At 30.1% G+C, this 14,737-nt stretch overlaps 1 protein-coding gene across 1 annotated transcript in view; it reads left to right on the forward strand.

Annotated features, from left to right (window-relative positions):
• The window catches only part of LOC107494791 (DNA replication ATP-dependent helicase/nuclease JHS1), a 17,688-nt gene extending 10,601 nt beyond the window's left edge, over nucleotides 1-7,087 (forward strand). The window contains exons 23-34 of the mRNA XM_016115830.3: nucleotides 117-221; nucleotides 327-494; nucleotides 1,017-1,086; nucleotides 1,167-1,318; nucleotides 2,675-2,752; nucleotides 2,834-2,926; nucleotides 3,023-3,160; nucleotides 3,647-3,686; nucleotides 3,766-3,839; nucleotides 4,010-4,147; nucleotides 4,284-4,403; nucleotides 6,697-7,087. Coding sequence (XP_015971316.1) covers nucleotides 117-221; nucleotides 327-494; nucleotides 1,017-1,086; nucleotides 1,167-1,318; nucleotides 2,675-2,752; nucleotides 2,834-2,926; nucleotides 3,023-3,160; nucleotides 3,647-3,686; nucleotides 3,766-3,839; nucleotides 4,010-4,147; nucleotides 4,284-4,403; nucleotides 6,697-6,855 — 1,335 coding nt within the window. The 3' untranslated portion in view covers nucleotides 6,856-7,087. The remainder of the gene's footprint in view (nucleotides 1-116; nucleotides 222-326; nucleotides 495-1,016; nucleotides 1,087-1,166; nucleotides 1,319-2,674; nucleotides 2,753-2,833; nucleotides 2,927-3,022; nucleotides 3,161-3,646; nucleotides 3,687-3,765; nucleotides 3,840-4,009; nucleotides 4,148-4,283; nucleotides 4,404-6,696) is intronic.
• Nucleotides 7,088-14,737: the final 7,650 nt, after the last annotated feature.

Consider the following 14,737-nt stretch of genomic DNA (forward strand, 5'->3'; position numbering starts at 1 on the left):
CGTGCACACACTCCCACCATAAAAGTTACCTTTAATGCTAATGACTTACTTTTCTCTGTGCTGATTCCAATGCTGATTACTTCTTTTCTCTGTCCTTATGGCAATGCTGAATATAGGCTCCTAGGTTTGACTGTGAATCTATAGTCAGTCAGGATCCAGCAATATCATATGTTCGGTCGAAGAAATCTTTGAATGATGATCAATGTAAAGCAATTCTCAAGGTTTGCAATGAATCTCAAATTTGTTCAATTTTTCCTATCTAGCTGCTTATTTTATGTCAAGTTGAATAATCTTTCTTGTGGCTCTCCTTTATTTCTTGTTGTCAGATACTTGCAGCAAAAGATTATGCGCTTATATTAGGAATGCCTGGAACAGGAAAGACTTCTACGTTGGTTCATGCTGTGAAAGCCTTGCTGGAAAGGGGCTCTTCCATTTTGCTGACAGCCTATACAAACTCTGCAGTTGATAATTTACTCATGAAATTAAAAGCACAGGTATTTTATAAAAGAAGACCTAATATTGCACATGCAAAGAGCCATAAACGATATAATTGTTTGCAAAATATGAAAGTAGGTTAAAATTGAACAACAGATTTAGTAGTTTGACATTTTGGTCTAAAATATACTTAATAGCTTAAAACGCTTCAAAAGGAACATGGCATAACCTAAATGCAGCCAATGACTCCCTTCTTTATTTTTATTTTTTAGTCTCAGTGGTTGTTTACTCTGTATGCTTTATGAAGCGCACAACAGACATCTCCAAGAGTAAAGAATGTATATAGAAGCATTTTTCTTTTCCATTCTGTATCATGATAGCTTCCACCATGTATCCTCCTTTTAATTTTATTTCATTTGTTCTCTCATTGTTCTGCTAAAGTTGGGTGAGAGCTCATGGTATTGCTAGCTCAATCTTTAGAAATAATTGATGCATGCCTCTCCATTATTGGATTGTCTATAATATACAACATTTCCTCGAATTGTTAACTTTATAGCACCATTTTATACAAATGGATTTAGGACATTGATTTTGTTCGGATTGGAAGACCAGAAGCAGTGCATGAGGTGGTCAGAGGACACTGCCTTTCAGGTTTGCCAATATATTCCTAGTGCTTCTCATTTCAATTTATCATTTTGTATAACATCTTATGAAATAAGTTTCCATCTCAGCAACAAGTATACAAAATGTTGAAGATATCAAAATAAGGTTAGGTCAAGTCAGAGTTGTTGCAGTTACTTGTCTTGGCATTTCCAGTCCCTTGCTTGCCAACATGAGATTTGATGTATGCATTATGGATGAAGCTGGACAGACAACCTTACCTGTATGTTTTTTAACTCTCTCATCATGATTCTCATTATTGACATATATGCAGATATATGAATGTATGATTGAAATATAAAAGATGCTGTAGAACCTTGTAGTTGTCACATGTTGCATGTAGTTTTCAAGGATTTTTTGTTTTTTGTTTCCTTAAGAATTTTTTTGAGAAAGCTAACTGATAAAGCATAACTAATTGGGTCATGCAACTAGGGATATCAACGTTGTAGCATATCTAGTATAGAAACCTCAAAGGAGAAGATGAGTAAAATACTAGAGAAGCAAAATTCATAACCCTGTCCCAGCTGTTGTCTGAAAACAAATAACTTCTTTTGATATCTTATAGTCCTAGGCTTCAAGGTGCTTGCTTTCTGCTTGTATTTGATAGTTGTTGTTCCTTTGGCCCTGTATCTGGTAGTCCCCATTTAGTCCTAACTGCTTAAGCTTGGACTATGTCTTAGTCTCAAAACTAGTAAGTCATTTAGGGAGACATGCCTGATCCATACAAAGCTTCAATTCTGTATTAAATCAATATTAATTTCTCAATCTCACCAGGGTCTGCTTCTTTGAACCCCCCCCAAAAAAAAAAAACCCCAAAAGCTCCTGATGTCGAGCTGTGAGCTGTGGTCATCCACATCAGCAGCCCAGTCTGCACCACAAAAACCTTAAGTCCCAAAGATTGAAGAGGCCAAACTAGGTGAAGACCATGCTTCATTGTTCCTCCTAGATGATGCAGAATTTGTTTGGCAGCCTTCTAGTGTAATACAAGAGGATTAGCCATGAATTGACAAGCTTTATTCATGCTAAAGGAGATTTCTGGCGTGTAGCAATAGCATATTGTGGAGCTTCTACTACTGAGCTATAGAGTATATGATATAGTCACTCCCATGTTTGGGAATAAGGAATTTATTGGGCATAGCCTCGCACATGCACAACTTAGCTTCCCCGTGAAATTAGGTTTTGTTGAGTTACCATCTCTTGGAACAGGCTCAGTTCTTCCAAGACTCCAACCGTAGGTCCACACTAGTCCCTCCTAACTTAAGTAGAAAAATTCATGACAAACATCTACCCTTTGCACGTGAAGCCTCAAAAGTTCACACTCCGATACATTTTTCTTGCTTGCCATTTTATGCTTCAAAATAAGAATGAGCTTCGCAGTTTCCAGCAACTTGCGAGAAATAAAATTACTAGAGGTCCCACATCAACTAACAGCATCACTTTCTTACCTTGGGTGTGAAAACACAAGTTCAAAGTTTTGGTCACATCCCCAAAGTTTGCCTATTGTCCTTGCATTGGCACGAGTTAAGAAAATGAACAATTATTGTGTAGGAAAATTATATTGCAAATGTTGCCATTTCAGGTGTCCTTGGGCCCCCTAGCATTTGCTTCAGTGTTTGTACTTGTTGGGGATCATTATCAATTGCCTCCACTTGTCCAGGTAGGTGATTACTCATGTTTCTTGTGTATAACTTTTACTACGGTAAACTCTATTAGGAAATTCATACCTGATTATTCTCAGAGCATAGAGGCCCGAGAGAATGGCATGGGGATAAGTTTGTTCTGTAGACTCTCCGAAACACATCCAGAGGCAATTGCGGAATTACGGAGCCAGGTATGCTCAACCACACATCACATTAGATCACAAAGTTCATTTTTATTCATTTTCCATTTTCCATTTACATCACGTGCAATTTTTAAATATATGCAGTACCGGATGCGTCAAGGCATTATGGACTTGTCAAATGCCTTGATATATGGTGACAGGTTGAGGTGTGGTTCATCTGAAATAGCTAATGCAACACTTGAGTTTTCTAATCTAAACTGTGGCTTGACTTGGCTAGAAGATGTAAGGCTTTTGATTTCCACATTTTCATTGGCTTAATTGTTTAGGATTTATCTCAACCTTGATGTTAAGTGACATTCAGATCTTGTTGGTAGAGTAAATATGTGGGCTGTGCTAGCAAGCCAAAACTATGCTACACGGTTCAGTTGCTCTAAAATATCTTGATGATCTTCTTTCACATTTTCATTAAATCTACTATCTTGTATATGAATAAGGTTTCAGATTTAATAAATGGTCATCTAAATGAATGAATCTGGTTGGATAAGATGGTGTAAAACACTAGTTTTGATTTAATTTCTATAGATTGTTAGTGGAAAAGACATTTTCATAGATTCCCAGTCATGTATGATGTATCATCACATCAGCAATATTAACATTTTTCATACCCACTATAGATGGTCATCCATATGAATCAATATTATCTGTTTGTAACTTTGTATTCCATTAAATTATTAAATAAAGGTCTTATGAATTTGTATACCTATGCAGGTTTTAAATCCAAGCAGGCCAGTGATTTTTATTGATACTGGTTTGTAAATATCATTTTTCTTTTTCATCCTTTATTCTAAAATTCACAGCATTGATAGATCTATATTTCTTTTCTTTAGACATGTTACCCGCTTTGGAGGTAAGAGATCAGAAGACTGTCAATAATCCAGTTGAAGCTCACATAATTGCCGAGGTATGCCATTTTCCCTATGATACAGTGAGTGCTAAATCTTGGTCATTTCGAGGTGATTCAGTGATTCTCAATACACGAGTCGAGTGGCAACATATGCAACATGAATTCTGAAATCCTGTTTTCACTACCCATGCCACTAAATTTTTTTTTCATTCACTTTATAATGCAAGGTTGCAACGGAATTGGTTAGAAATGGAATTGTAGGAGAGCAGATTGGTGTTATTACCCCCTATAATTCACAGGCAAACCTCATCCGGAAAGCAGCTTCCGAGACTACCATGGAGATACATACCATTGACAAATATCAGGTAAATGAACAAATGGAACTGTCATGCATTACAAAGGTTTTACAGGGTTAAGCTTCTGATTCAATAGTTTACTACTTAAAAGCTCACTTTCGTTTTTTGATATGTATCTCCATATATTGGTCATTTGTTCGTCCAGGGTAGAGATAAGGATTGCATATTAGTCTCTTTCGTAAGATCTAGTGAAAACCCAACGAACCTTGCTGCTTCTCTTCTCGGAGACTGGCACAGGATAAATGTGGCACTCACTCGCGCTAGGGTAAGTTCAATGTGCTCCAATGCTTATATATATCTTTCCACCTAACATTTTTCACTATACTACATAATTTGTTAAGCTTTACTTGTCGTGCTATGGTCACTGTTTAAATAAATGCATGGCTAAACTACTAGAATGACCCTTAAAAAATTATATTGCTGATAAAAATAATTCTAGAAAATACAAACAGCAAATAAGTTTCCAAAAATTTAAAAGCATAACAAAAATAAAATTATCTTTCTTTTTTTTTTAAGTAGCCGACGAATTTTGTATTTGACAAATGTTTATATATTTAATCCAAATTATTGTGGGAATATTTAGTATAAGTATATAGGAGGTACATGCAAAAAACCGAAGCAAAATCCAATTACCAAACTTTCCATTTTTTTTTATTTCTGTCCTCCACAAAAATATAAAAAAAATTTAATATAAAATTACCAAATTTTAGTGATGAAAATACTTTTCTAATTATACTTGTAAAAAAATATTTTAAAATCTTATTTTTAAAATCTTTTTGAGAATGTATTTTTAATATATGGTCATTTTTATCATATTTTTAGATTCTTAGAGATTTTATTTGTCATCACTAGTATTTTTTGAAATTATTTTCATTAGTAATATAGACTTTCAAATATTATTTTAATAGTTTACCCTGCATATGCGTTGCATAACTTTAGGCTATCATAATATTTCTTGCTCTGACAATTTATTTCAAACTGAAACTACACTTAACTAGATCTAGATCTACGTTGCGTGAAAATAAAATAGATATATATTATATAAAATACATAAATTAATTTAATATATATTTAAAAATTTATATATAAATAATTTTAAATATAATATTTCAATAGTCAAAATTAATATTTAATTTTTAAATTTTATTTTTCATGACTCATATGATAATATTATATATTTTCAATAATATTACAACTGAATAATATTAAAAAATATAAATAATTGAAAAGAAAAAGAAGTTGGATGATATAATTAATGAATATAATTAGACTAAAAATGGAAAAACTAAAGACCTTGTAAAGGACATGATATATAATTGAAATTAACATTCAATTTTCTAATTTTATTTTCATGACTTACGATAGTAGTTAGTACCATATATTTTCAATATATTATAACTAAATGATATTAAAAATATAAATTGTTGAAAGAAAAAGATATAATATAACAAATGAATACAATTAGATAAAAAATAAAATAAAAACTAAAAATTATAAAGGTATATCGTTTTAAGAATTATTACCTAATACATATGTTTTAGCAAATTAAAAAAAAAGTTGTGGCCATCAACCGAATTCTTCAAATTTTTCAAATATTTGTGCAAAATATTAGTAAGAATGGAGGAAAGAGAATAAGAGATATGATATTATGTGAAAAGAGGAGATAAAGAAAAGGTGTGAAGTGAATGTTGATTTATATTAAAAAAAAACATAAGAAAGAGTTAGTACGAAAGAAGAGGATGAATTATGTTTTATTACTCAATTTATACTCATTAAAAAGAAATAATATTAACATCAAAACTATATAATATTAAAAGTAAAAAGTAAGAGAATATAAAAAGTATTGAGTAATCTAAAAAAAATAAATGACATAAAAGTGAGAAGAAAAATGAAGAAGAATTCTAAGTTACAATTTTATGTAATAATTATAAGAAAGAGTGAGTATAAAAGAGGATGAATTATGTTTATATCTAATAAAGAGAAATAATATTAATATTGAAGGCATATAGTATTATATAAAGTAAAGAGTAAGAGAATATGAAAATTATAGAATAACTTAAAGAAAAATAAATATTATGAAAGTAAGGAAAAAAATGAAAAAGAATTCTACACTATAATAATGAGTACCTGAGGAGTAGAAATAAAAAATTTAAAAATAATTTAACTAGACACCAAAGAATTAAAAAGTAATTCTATTAGATAAATAATAAACAGTTATGCCAATTAACTACTTATGTTGATGACATAATGTTAAAAAATTAAAAGATTAAAAATGCATTAGAACACTTGGTTCAGCTGTGTTTTAATAAATAGATAAATAGATTCGTGTTTGGTATGACAAACATTTCTATTACACTCTTCGGACATCTAGTTTATCTCCTATTCTCTCAAAAGCTGTTGGTGTTGGGTATGGCATTATTGTCATTTTGCATTTTGGAGCATTTGCAATTGTGTTTCTCTAACAGTTATTGAAGCCATCGTTTTCTTCGTTTACGCAAAGCATTAATTAAACGTTATTAAGATGATTATAACCAATGATTTATGTTTTGTGCTTGTAGAAAAAGTTGATCATGGTGGGGTCTCGTAGAACTCTTTCAAAGGTTCTGCTACTGAAACTTCTCATTAAGAACGTTGAGGAACAATGTGGAATTATAAGTGTTTCGAAGAAGGATATCATTCCAAAAGGTCAGCTCCGAAAATGTTCTCAAATGGGTTGAACTAAGAACATTTCCCTCGCATTGGAGGGAAGTTTTGTGAGAATCGAATGTAAATATGCATTCATTTTGTTTTGTTTGAACAGAAAAAAAATTGGCTTATGCAATTTTTGTTCGGGATAGTGGTTCTATAAAGTCTTCCTTATTGTAATATCTCCAAGGTTTAATATGTAAAGACCACAATTTCCTCATTAATTGCGGTTATTGAGACAATAATATATAAAGTTGCAGGCCCCTAGATTTTTCCATATATAAATATAAGTTCGATAAAAACATGTCACAAATATAATTTGATTTGGCTCCTAGATAACATTTCTGGTTTGGTGTAAAAAGTATGTTCTTGATCAATGGAGATATCATAGAAAGTAGAAACAAAGTTTTCTGTTTTACACGCATGGTTTTGAAAATCTAATCAAATTGGCCGATTTAATCGCATTAATCAAAACTGATCACCTGACTTGTATGGTTAGACCGAAAATTCATTTGCAAAAGGTAAATTGGTTGAATTGATTTGGTTTTTTCTTATAAAAAATTGATTTAAAATTAGTTAAAAAAATCTTTTAGAAAATATATATTCTATATAAGATATATTAATTTTATTGTATCTAGGTTTTTTTTTCCAAAGTAAAAATAATTATATTACTCTAAGAAAGTGATACAAAGTTTAATATGGACTAAAGAAATAAAATCTTCTTTGCTTAATTCGAGATATTGGACAGAGGTCTTCTCCTTTTCAAACACTTCTTTATTACGGCGTTCTACAATACCTAACAAAGAGCAACAAAAATGTTGAGAGCTCACTTTCTCTCCTACCTAATAGTATCTAGGTTCACTATTCCACAAAGAAGGAAACACTTTGCAATGGTGACACTAGTTTCAAATCAACTACTTCCCATACCTCCTGAGCAGAACTGCACTATCGAAGACAGTAAATGATGGTTTTCAGGGCTAATCTACATCTGGGTCACAAATGTGGAGTCGATTGGAAACGTTGGTGGATGAGACTCAGTACAGATAAACTTTCATGCACAACTCGTCACAAAATTTTTTTATCTTTGTTGGTAACTGTAAACCCCAAATTTTTCTCAACCACATATTTAGACACTATATTATATTGTTTCTTGGAGTTCAAGACCCAAATCAGAAAATCCTTGCCATTATTATTCAACTCTATAGAGAAAATGTGGGTGCTTATTTCAAGAGAAAAGATTAATTCGATAAGCTCTCCGTTTTATTTTCGTGTGGTCCGTAAATCTTTTACTCTAGTTTAAAATCTTAAATTTATGTTTAATTAATCTCTTAAAAATATATTCATGTGTTTTTTAAATAGTATAAGTTGAGATATATAATAAATTCTCATAACTGCTAGCATTCCTCCTAATTCAAATAACTTGTCGCATGGAAGTTAAAATGTTAAATACACAGCATGATATAACAAAATAATAAAATATACATGATTGCAATACGCTAATATTAAAAATCTTTTAAATAAAACGTTTGAAATTAAACTATACTACTCGTATAGTAATTCTTAGCTATAATATTATCAAAAAAATTAAGCTCTCACTTTTAATTTTTAAACTTCTTCCATCACCCAAAAAATCAACCAATTGGATGATTTCATAATCAATCACTATTCGTTTTCCTTTTCTTTCCTAAAGTTTAAGATTGGAACGTAGCATATATAGTATAAATATAGCATTCCCCTGATATGAAATATACATTAACGCCATTTAAGACATAATCATCACTATTTGTTTTCTTTTTTTCTTTTCCTTTCCTAAAGTTTGAATTTGAAAGGTAACATAAATAGTATAAAACTATAAATATAACATTTTCATGATATGAAATGCACGTTAACTGGATTTAAGACACAAATCATGAGTAACATTACAATATCATGTAGCCTTTAATGCTCCAATATGTTTCTTTTTCTAGTATGGATTTGAATAATTACATTTGCTATGTAATGCTATTGCATCAGGTAGACCCTGCATAATTTTAGACATTTCTATAAAATTGTCATAATAAAAGAATCTACATGGTTAAAAAAAAAAGGTTGATCCATGAAGATTTTTTTCTAAATATTTGTCCATCTTATCTTGACAATATCAAGAATGATATGTATTTTTATTATTATTGAGTCAATATTTAATTTAATATCTTATAATAATAAATATAATTAATTATTTTTTAGTATAACTAATTTATTATGATGAGCATTATAGAAATCAATCACAATTAATCAAGTAAAATAGAATTGTGCAAATCATCAACATTAATATGCATATTACATCAACCCAAATTTAAAAAGAGATTGTACAGTCAAATAGCAAGAAACGTTCCAAAAATCAAGCTCATAAGCAATTGAATAATTGCTGCGTTTTTATCAAGCTAAATAAGGAATGAATTTTTATTTAAAGCCAACTATTAAGACTTGGTTTGATAAAAGATTTATTTTTTAAAAGTAGCTTATGAAAGTTATCTTTTAAAAAACGATTTTTGAAAAATTGTAGTTTGATAAAATCAAATTAAAAATAATTTTTAATAATTAATAAGAATAATTTTGAATATTTATTATTATATAAAATAATATTAGATTTTTTTTTAATTTTGATAAGTACAAACTAACTTTAAAAAGCTCTCTTTTAAATGCTCTTAAAAACACCACTAACTTTTAAAAATCGCAAACACAAGCACTTTGACTTTTTAATTTATCAAACACAAAATGAGGTGCCACTTTTTTAAAGAATTTTACTAAACCAAGTCTAAGAATATTAAAAATGCAACTGCTAGCTTGATCAAATTAGAAATGATTCCAACATTAAAGAAGCAGTCAAGCTCTATATATTAAGATTTCTTTCAAGAAGAAGCAACCATTTTCGTGCATATTGAAGATCATACAAATAACTATGATTTTTCTTGTTTTTAAGTGTGTTTTTGTTTCTCTTTTTTCTATATTCAAGCTTACTTTAAAAGATATAAAAAGATAAATAGAGTAGTGTATAAAGAAGTCATTTATCTTTTATTTGAGTGTTTTAATTTTGAAAGTGTGCTGAGTTAGAGTACACTTGGTTTCTCTTAATTAGGTTGAGTTAGCACTTAGATGATTTACTAAATGAGTAATGCTAGGGAACCAAAGGGTATTAGCAAAAAATCAGCTAAATACTTCTGCGTGAATCTAAAATCTCTACGAGTTAATATATATATATATGTTTCTTCTGTTAAGTATCAGAATATTTTTTTTTCATACTAAATAGATATTCTTTTATATATTTTTTGAATTTTATTTTGTATTACAATCTTTTTGGATATTTCTTTTGTAAAGTATTAGGATATTTTTTTTCATATTAAAAGAATATTTTTTTTTATATTTCTGTAATAATTCAAGAACTCCTTTTGACTAAGATCAAGTGTATAGTTTATCGTCTTTTTAATCATCAAAACGACATCTAATATCCCAAAACGCAGAGAACAACATCGTAATGAAGAAAGAAGAGAATTTCTCTAATGTTATTGGATTGGAATTGGAAATTGGAAGGATACGGAGCGTAGAACCAACGGCAAAGTAGAGAAATGATGCAACAGATAAATAAGAAATGGAAGAGCCTTTGGGAACTTATATCAAACACCTTGTGCGCGCTATGCACCCACAAATCCCATCCAGGAAACAAAATCCCACTCTAATTCTAGTTCTCTTATTTCTGTCCCCTCGCCCTCGAAATTGCCGCCGCTTTAGGGATTGAACTCAAATTCAACTCCAACTGTAACGGCGATTCCGATAACACATCTGATTTACGAAAGAGAAGCGGTTCTTGTCGATGGTGGCGAATCCGACAAACCAGATATCAGTGATAGAAGAAGAGTGGGTCGCGGTGGGGAGGCAGAAAAGACCTGACGGTGAGAGAGAGAGGTTTGTGTGTGTGATTGTTGGAGATTGATAGATTAATGTGAGAGAGAAGATGAATGTTTTTATAGGTTTTAATTAGGTTTACTTAATCAATTTTTTATTTTTTTAAATTTTGAATTTTAAAAATATTAAAATTAATTAATTATTAATATAAATTAATGTGATTTTGTTTAGTTTTTGGCTGATAACCTCTTGGTTTCATATACTTTTCCTTATTAAATTTGGGATAACTTAGGTGATCTACAAGAGTGTGAATCTCTTGGTATTGGAATTTATAATCTATGTTGATTATAGTAAAATTTCTATCATTCTTGTGGAGGAAATTAGACGTAGATTACATTGTACTTAGTGGCCAAATTAGAATATATCAAGGCATCACTCTTCTCCTTTCCTATTTTTTGCACTTTTTATTCTACATATTCGGAGGAGACAAAATCACAAATAATCTCTTAAAACCAAAAATTCTGCACAATTTATTTATAAGCATTAAAAGTAATTTCTTGATTCAATCTTCCTTTTCTCAACTCTCTTAAAACCTTCAATTATGTTTAAACATTTTTTATTATATTTTCATCTTTTTATCGTACTTTTTTTGAAAATTTTCAAATATGTTGAGAAGGGAGTTGAATCAAGAAATCATTTTCAATACTTAATAAAAATAATAAAACAGTTTGTACAATACACTAAATTCAAGAAATTATTTGTAATTTTATCGTGTTCTATAGTATAGAACTGAGAATAAAAGAGTGCAGAAAATAAAAAAGGAGAAGAGTAACGCCTCGATATATTTTAGTTCGGCCATGAAATACAATGTGTTTTATGTCTAGTCTCCACTATAACAATGATAGAATTTCTACTATAATTAATAAGGTTTATAAACACTAATTCTAAGAGACTCACACTCTTGTAAAATATCTAAATTATCCGAAATTTATCACCTAGGTGCTAACCAAATTTAATTATAATCAAATTTTATTAAGAAAAATTAAGTGGATTTTAAATTCAGCATACTTTCGGAATCAAACTCTCAAATAAAAAATTGAATGACTTTTATATGCATATATCTCAAAGTTCAGTGTTACAATCATTCCTAATTTAATCAAGGTAACCGTTTGTACTTTGTACATTCAATGACTGTAGCCATTAACATCGAAGGAGAACCTTTTTCTTGTTTAACTCGACTGTGTACAACGCCTTTCCTCTTGCTGTCTTGCATAAAGATCATATTTTTGCATGTGATTTACTCAATTATGTATTCTCTTTATTTGAATTTTGAATTGCTTAATTTTAAACTTTAATTGTTAATTCATAAATATCTACAATATTCATTAAAAAAATATAATAAAAAATTATTAATTATGTTGATTCTTATAAGATACCGGATCAAATTTTAACTCAATACTTTTATATACGCTTTTTAATTAGTGTACAAGTAGACATGCATTATAACAATCTTCCAAAATTTATTGTATATAACAACAACGCTTATGAATTTTCCTTATGCTAAATAAAAGATACATCTCAATATGATAAATAATACAATGGCAAAATAAGTTGAAATAAACAATCTGTTGTCAAATTGGTCATCTTCTAAGATATTATAGGAACATCATGTAATTATACAAAAATATTATAATCTTCATGTGATGCAAATCTAAAAATACGAGGCATGTTACTTATACATTTTATAATAAAATTAAGATAATAAACAATATAAGGTGGCAAAAAAATATTCGAATGTTTTTGTTTAGGTAAAAACTCATATACGTTATTATTTTTATATAAAATTAATAATTAAAAATTATTAAATAATTTAATATATTTAACTAAATTATTATTTAACGATTATCAAATTACACATATTAAAATATTTTTCATTACATTTTTCTAACCGTTAGCCATAATAAATATGCAACAAGTTACTCTTCCAACACCTCTTATAATTTATCAGATTTTCATCTTAAAAAACATCTTTTAAAAAAAGAAAAATAAAAAGATAAAAATACTGTGTTAGGATGGTGATTTTTTATTTTTATTTTTTAAACTAATAGTATATAATATCAGTTAATTATTATAATAATATAAACAATTTGATTTACGCATAAAAATTTAAGACCAAATTGATTAATTTTAAAATTCAGCTATTATGTTACTTTATATCTGACTTTATTAAATTGAACTCAATGAATATCTAAAACAAAATTTAATAAGAGATTCGGTAATCAAAGTTTATCTGACCCATTAAATAAAGTCAGATTAATTATTGGATTATAATATCTGACCAACAATAAATTTTTTATCTATCTCCCAGCCTCTAGTTTTTAGTCGTTTATTTTTTTTTAAACGTAATTTTAAAGTCCAAAGCTCAGGAGAGTAAAAAAATCACATCAAAAAGTCTCTTTGAGAATTGGACCTACTCCTATTGGCAAGCAGGTGTTATGCAAGCATGGTAGGAAAAAGCTCGAAGCAATGGACTCCAATTTTTTGTTCTTGTCCTGCTTTAGCAAAAGTATCTGCACAGAAATTTATTTTCCAGTAAATATGTCAGACAATGACGCACTCTAAGCCAACTAGAAGCTCTTTAATAGATCGAATCAGAGCAGATCGAGAATGCTTTTTCATTGGTGACTTTTGCACTAGTTTCAGTGTACATCTAGAGTCAGACTCAATCACAAACTTGGGGATTCTCATCTCTGTTGCTAGCTTGACCCCGAATGAAAAGGTAATCCCACGAAATGTGGAGTATTGTCTCTTTAACATCATGACATTTGGGGCACTTAATCTTCTACTTTTTTTTTGCTATTTTTTAAAAGAGTTTCATGAGTTAACATCTAACTGAAAGACTTCAGTCTCTGAGAAATCTTTAGTCTCCAAATTTTTCTGTACTTGTTACTACTTTCATTGTTATCCTTAAATAAAGCATCGTAGGTTGTTCTAATAGAAAAATTTTTATCTGCTGCCAAAGCCCAGCTCACACAATCCTTCTCTATAGAGATACTAGGGGCTTTCAGGATACGTAGATGATTAATCAACTCATCAGGTAGAACTTGAGAGATTTTTTTTAGTCCCAATTTCCATGTTCATTTGCATAGTCTCAGCCCTTCTCTGCCATTCTGTTCTCGTCCAGGTTGATATTAGCAGCTTCTCTTAGTTGAGAGATTCCTAGAACCCAATGATCTTTCCAAAAAGAAATACCATTCCCATCTCCTATTCTCCAGACAAGATGGTTACAAAACTTCTCCCAAATAGAAGTGATTCCCTTCCACGCATTCGAGCTACTAGTTTTTTCGTGAACTTTAGGGATCTTGCCATTCCCACATTCGTACTTAACCTTCATGAATTAACCCACAGGACGTCCTTATTGTGAGTGAGACCCCAAACCAACTTCATAAGGAATAACTGGTTAGTCTCATGAACTTTTCAAATATTCAACCCACCCTCTTCTTTGGTTCTACAAACTTTGTTCCAATTCAGAAGATGAACCTTCCTATCTTCTTCATTACTTTCCCAGAGAAAATCCCTATAAAATTTATCAATCTTATTATAAACCACCTTTTGAAACTTCATAGTTTGCATATAGTAGCTAGGCATAGTGGATAGGGCAGATTGGACGAGCGTAGTTCTCCCAATGAGAGATAAAGTCCTCGTATTCCAAGATGAAAGCTTGGTTTGAGTCCGATCAATCACAAACTGAAAGTATTGCTGGTTGCATTTCTCATGAATGAGGGAAACTCCTAGATATCTTCTTAGATTAGATGTGAGGGGTACCCCAAGTTCTTGGCTAAGTTGTTGCTTGATATTGTGATTCACGTTCTTTGAAAAAAAGATACACGACTTGCTAAAGTTAAACTTTTTCCTTGAATTGTCACAGAACATTTGTAGGGTCTCCTTAATAATTTGAACTTGTTTCAAGCTAGCCTTTGCAAAAAGCACTAAGTCATCTGCAAAACATAGGTGAGAAATATTAGGTTAATT

The sequence above is a fragment of the Arachis duranensis genome, chromosome 6 (genome assembly GCF_000817695.3).
Source record: "Arachis duranensis cultivar V14167 chromosome 6, aradu.V14167.gnm2.J7QH, whole genome shotgun sequence".
Taxonomy (NCBI): domain Eukaryota; kingdom Viridiplantae; phylum Streptophyta; class Magnoliopsida; order Fabales; family Fabaceae; genus Arachis; species Arachis duranensis.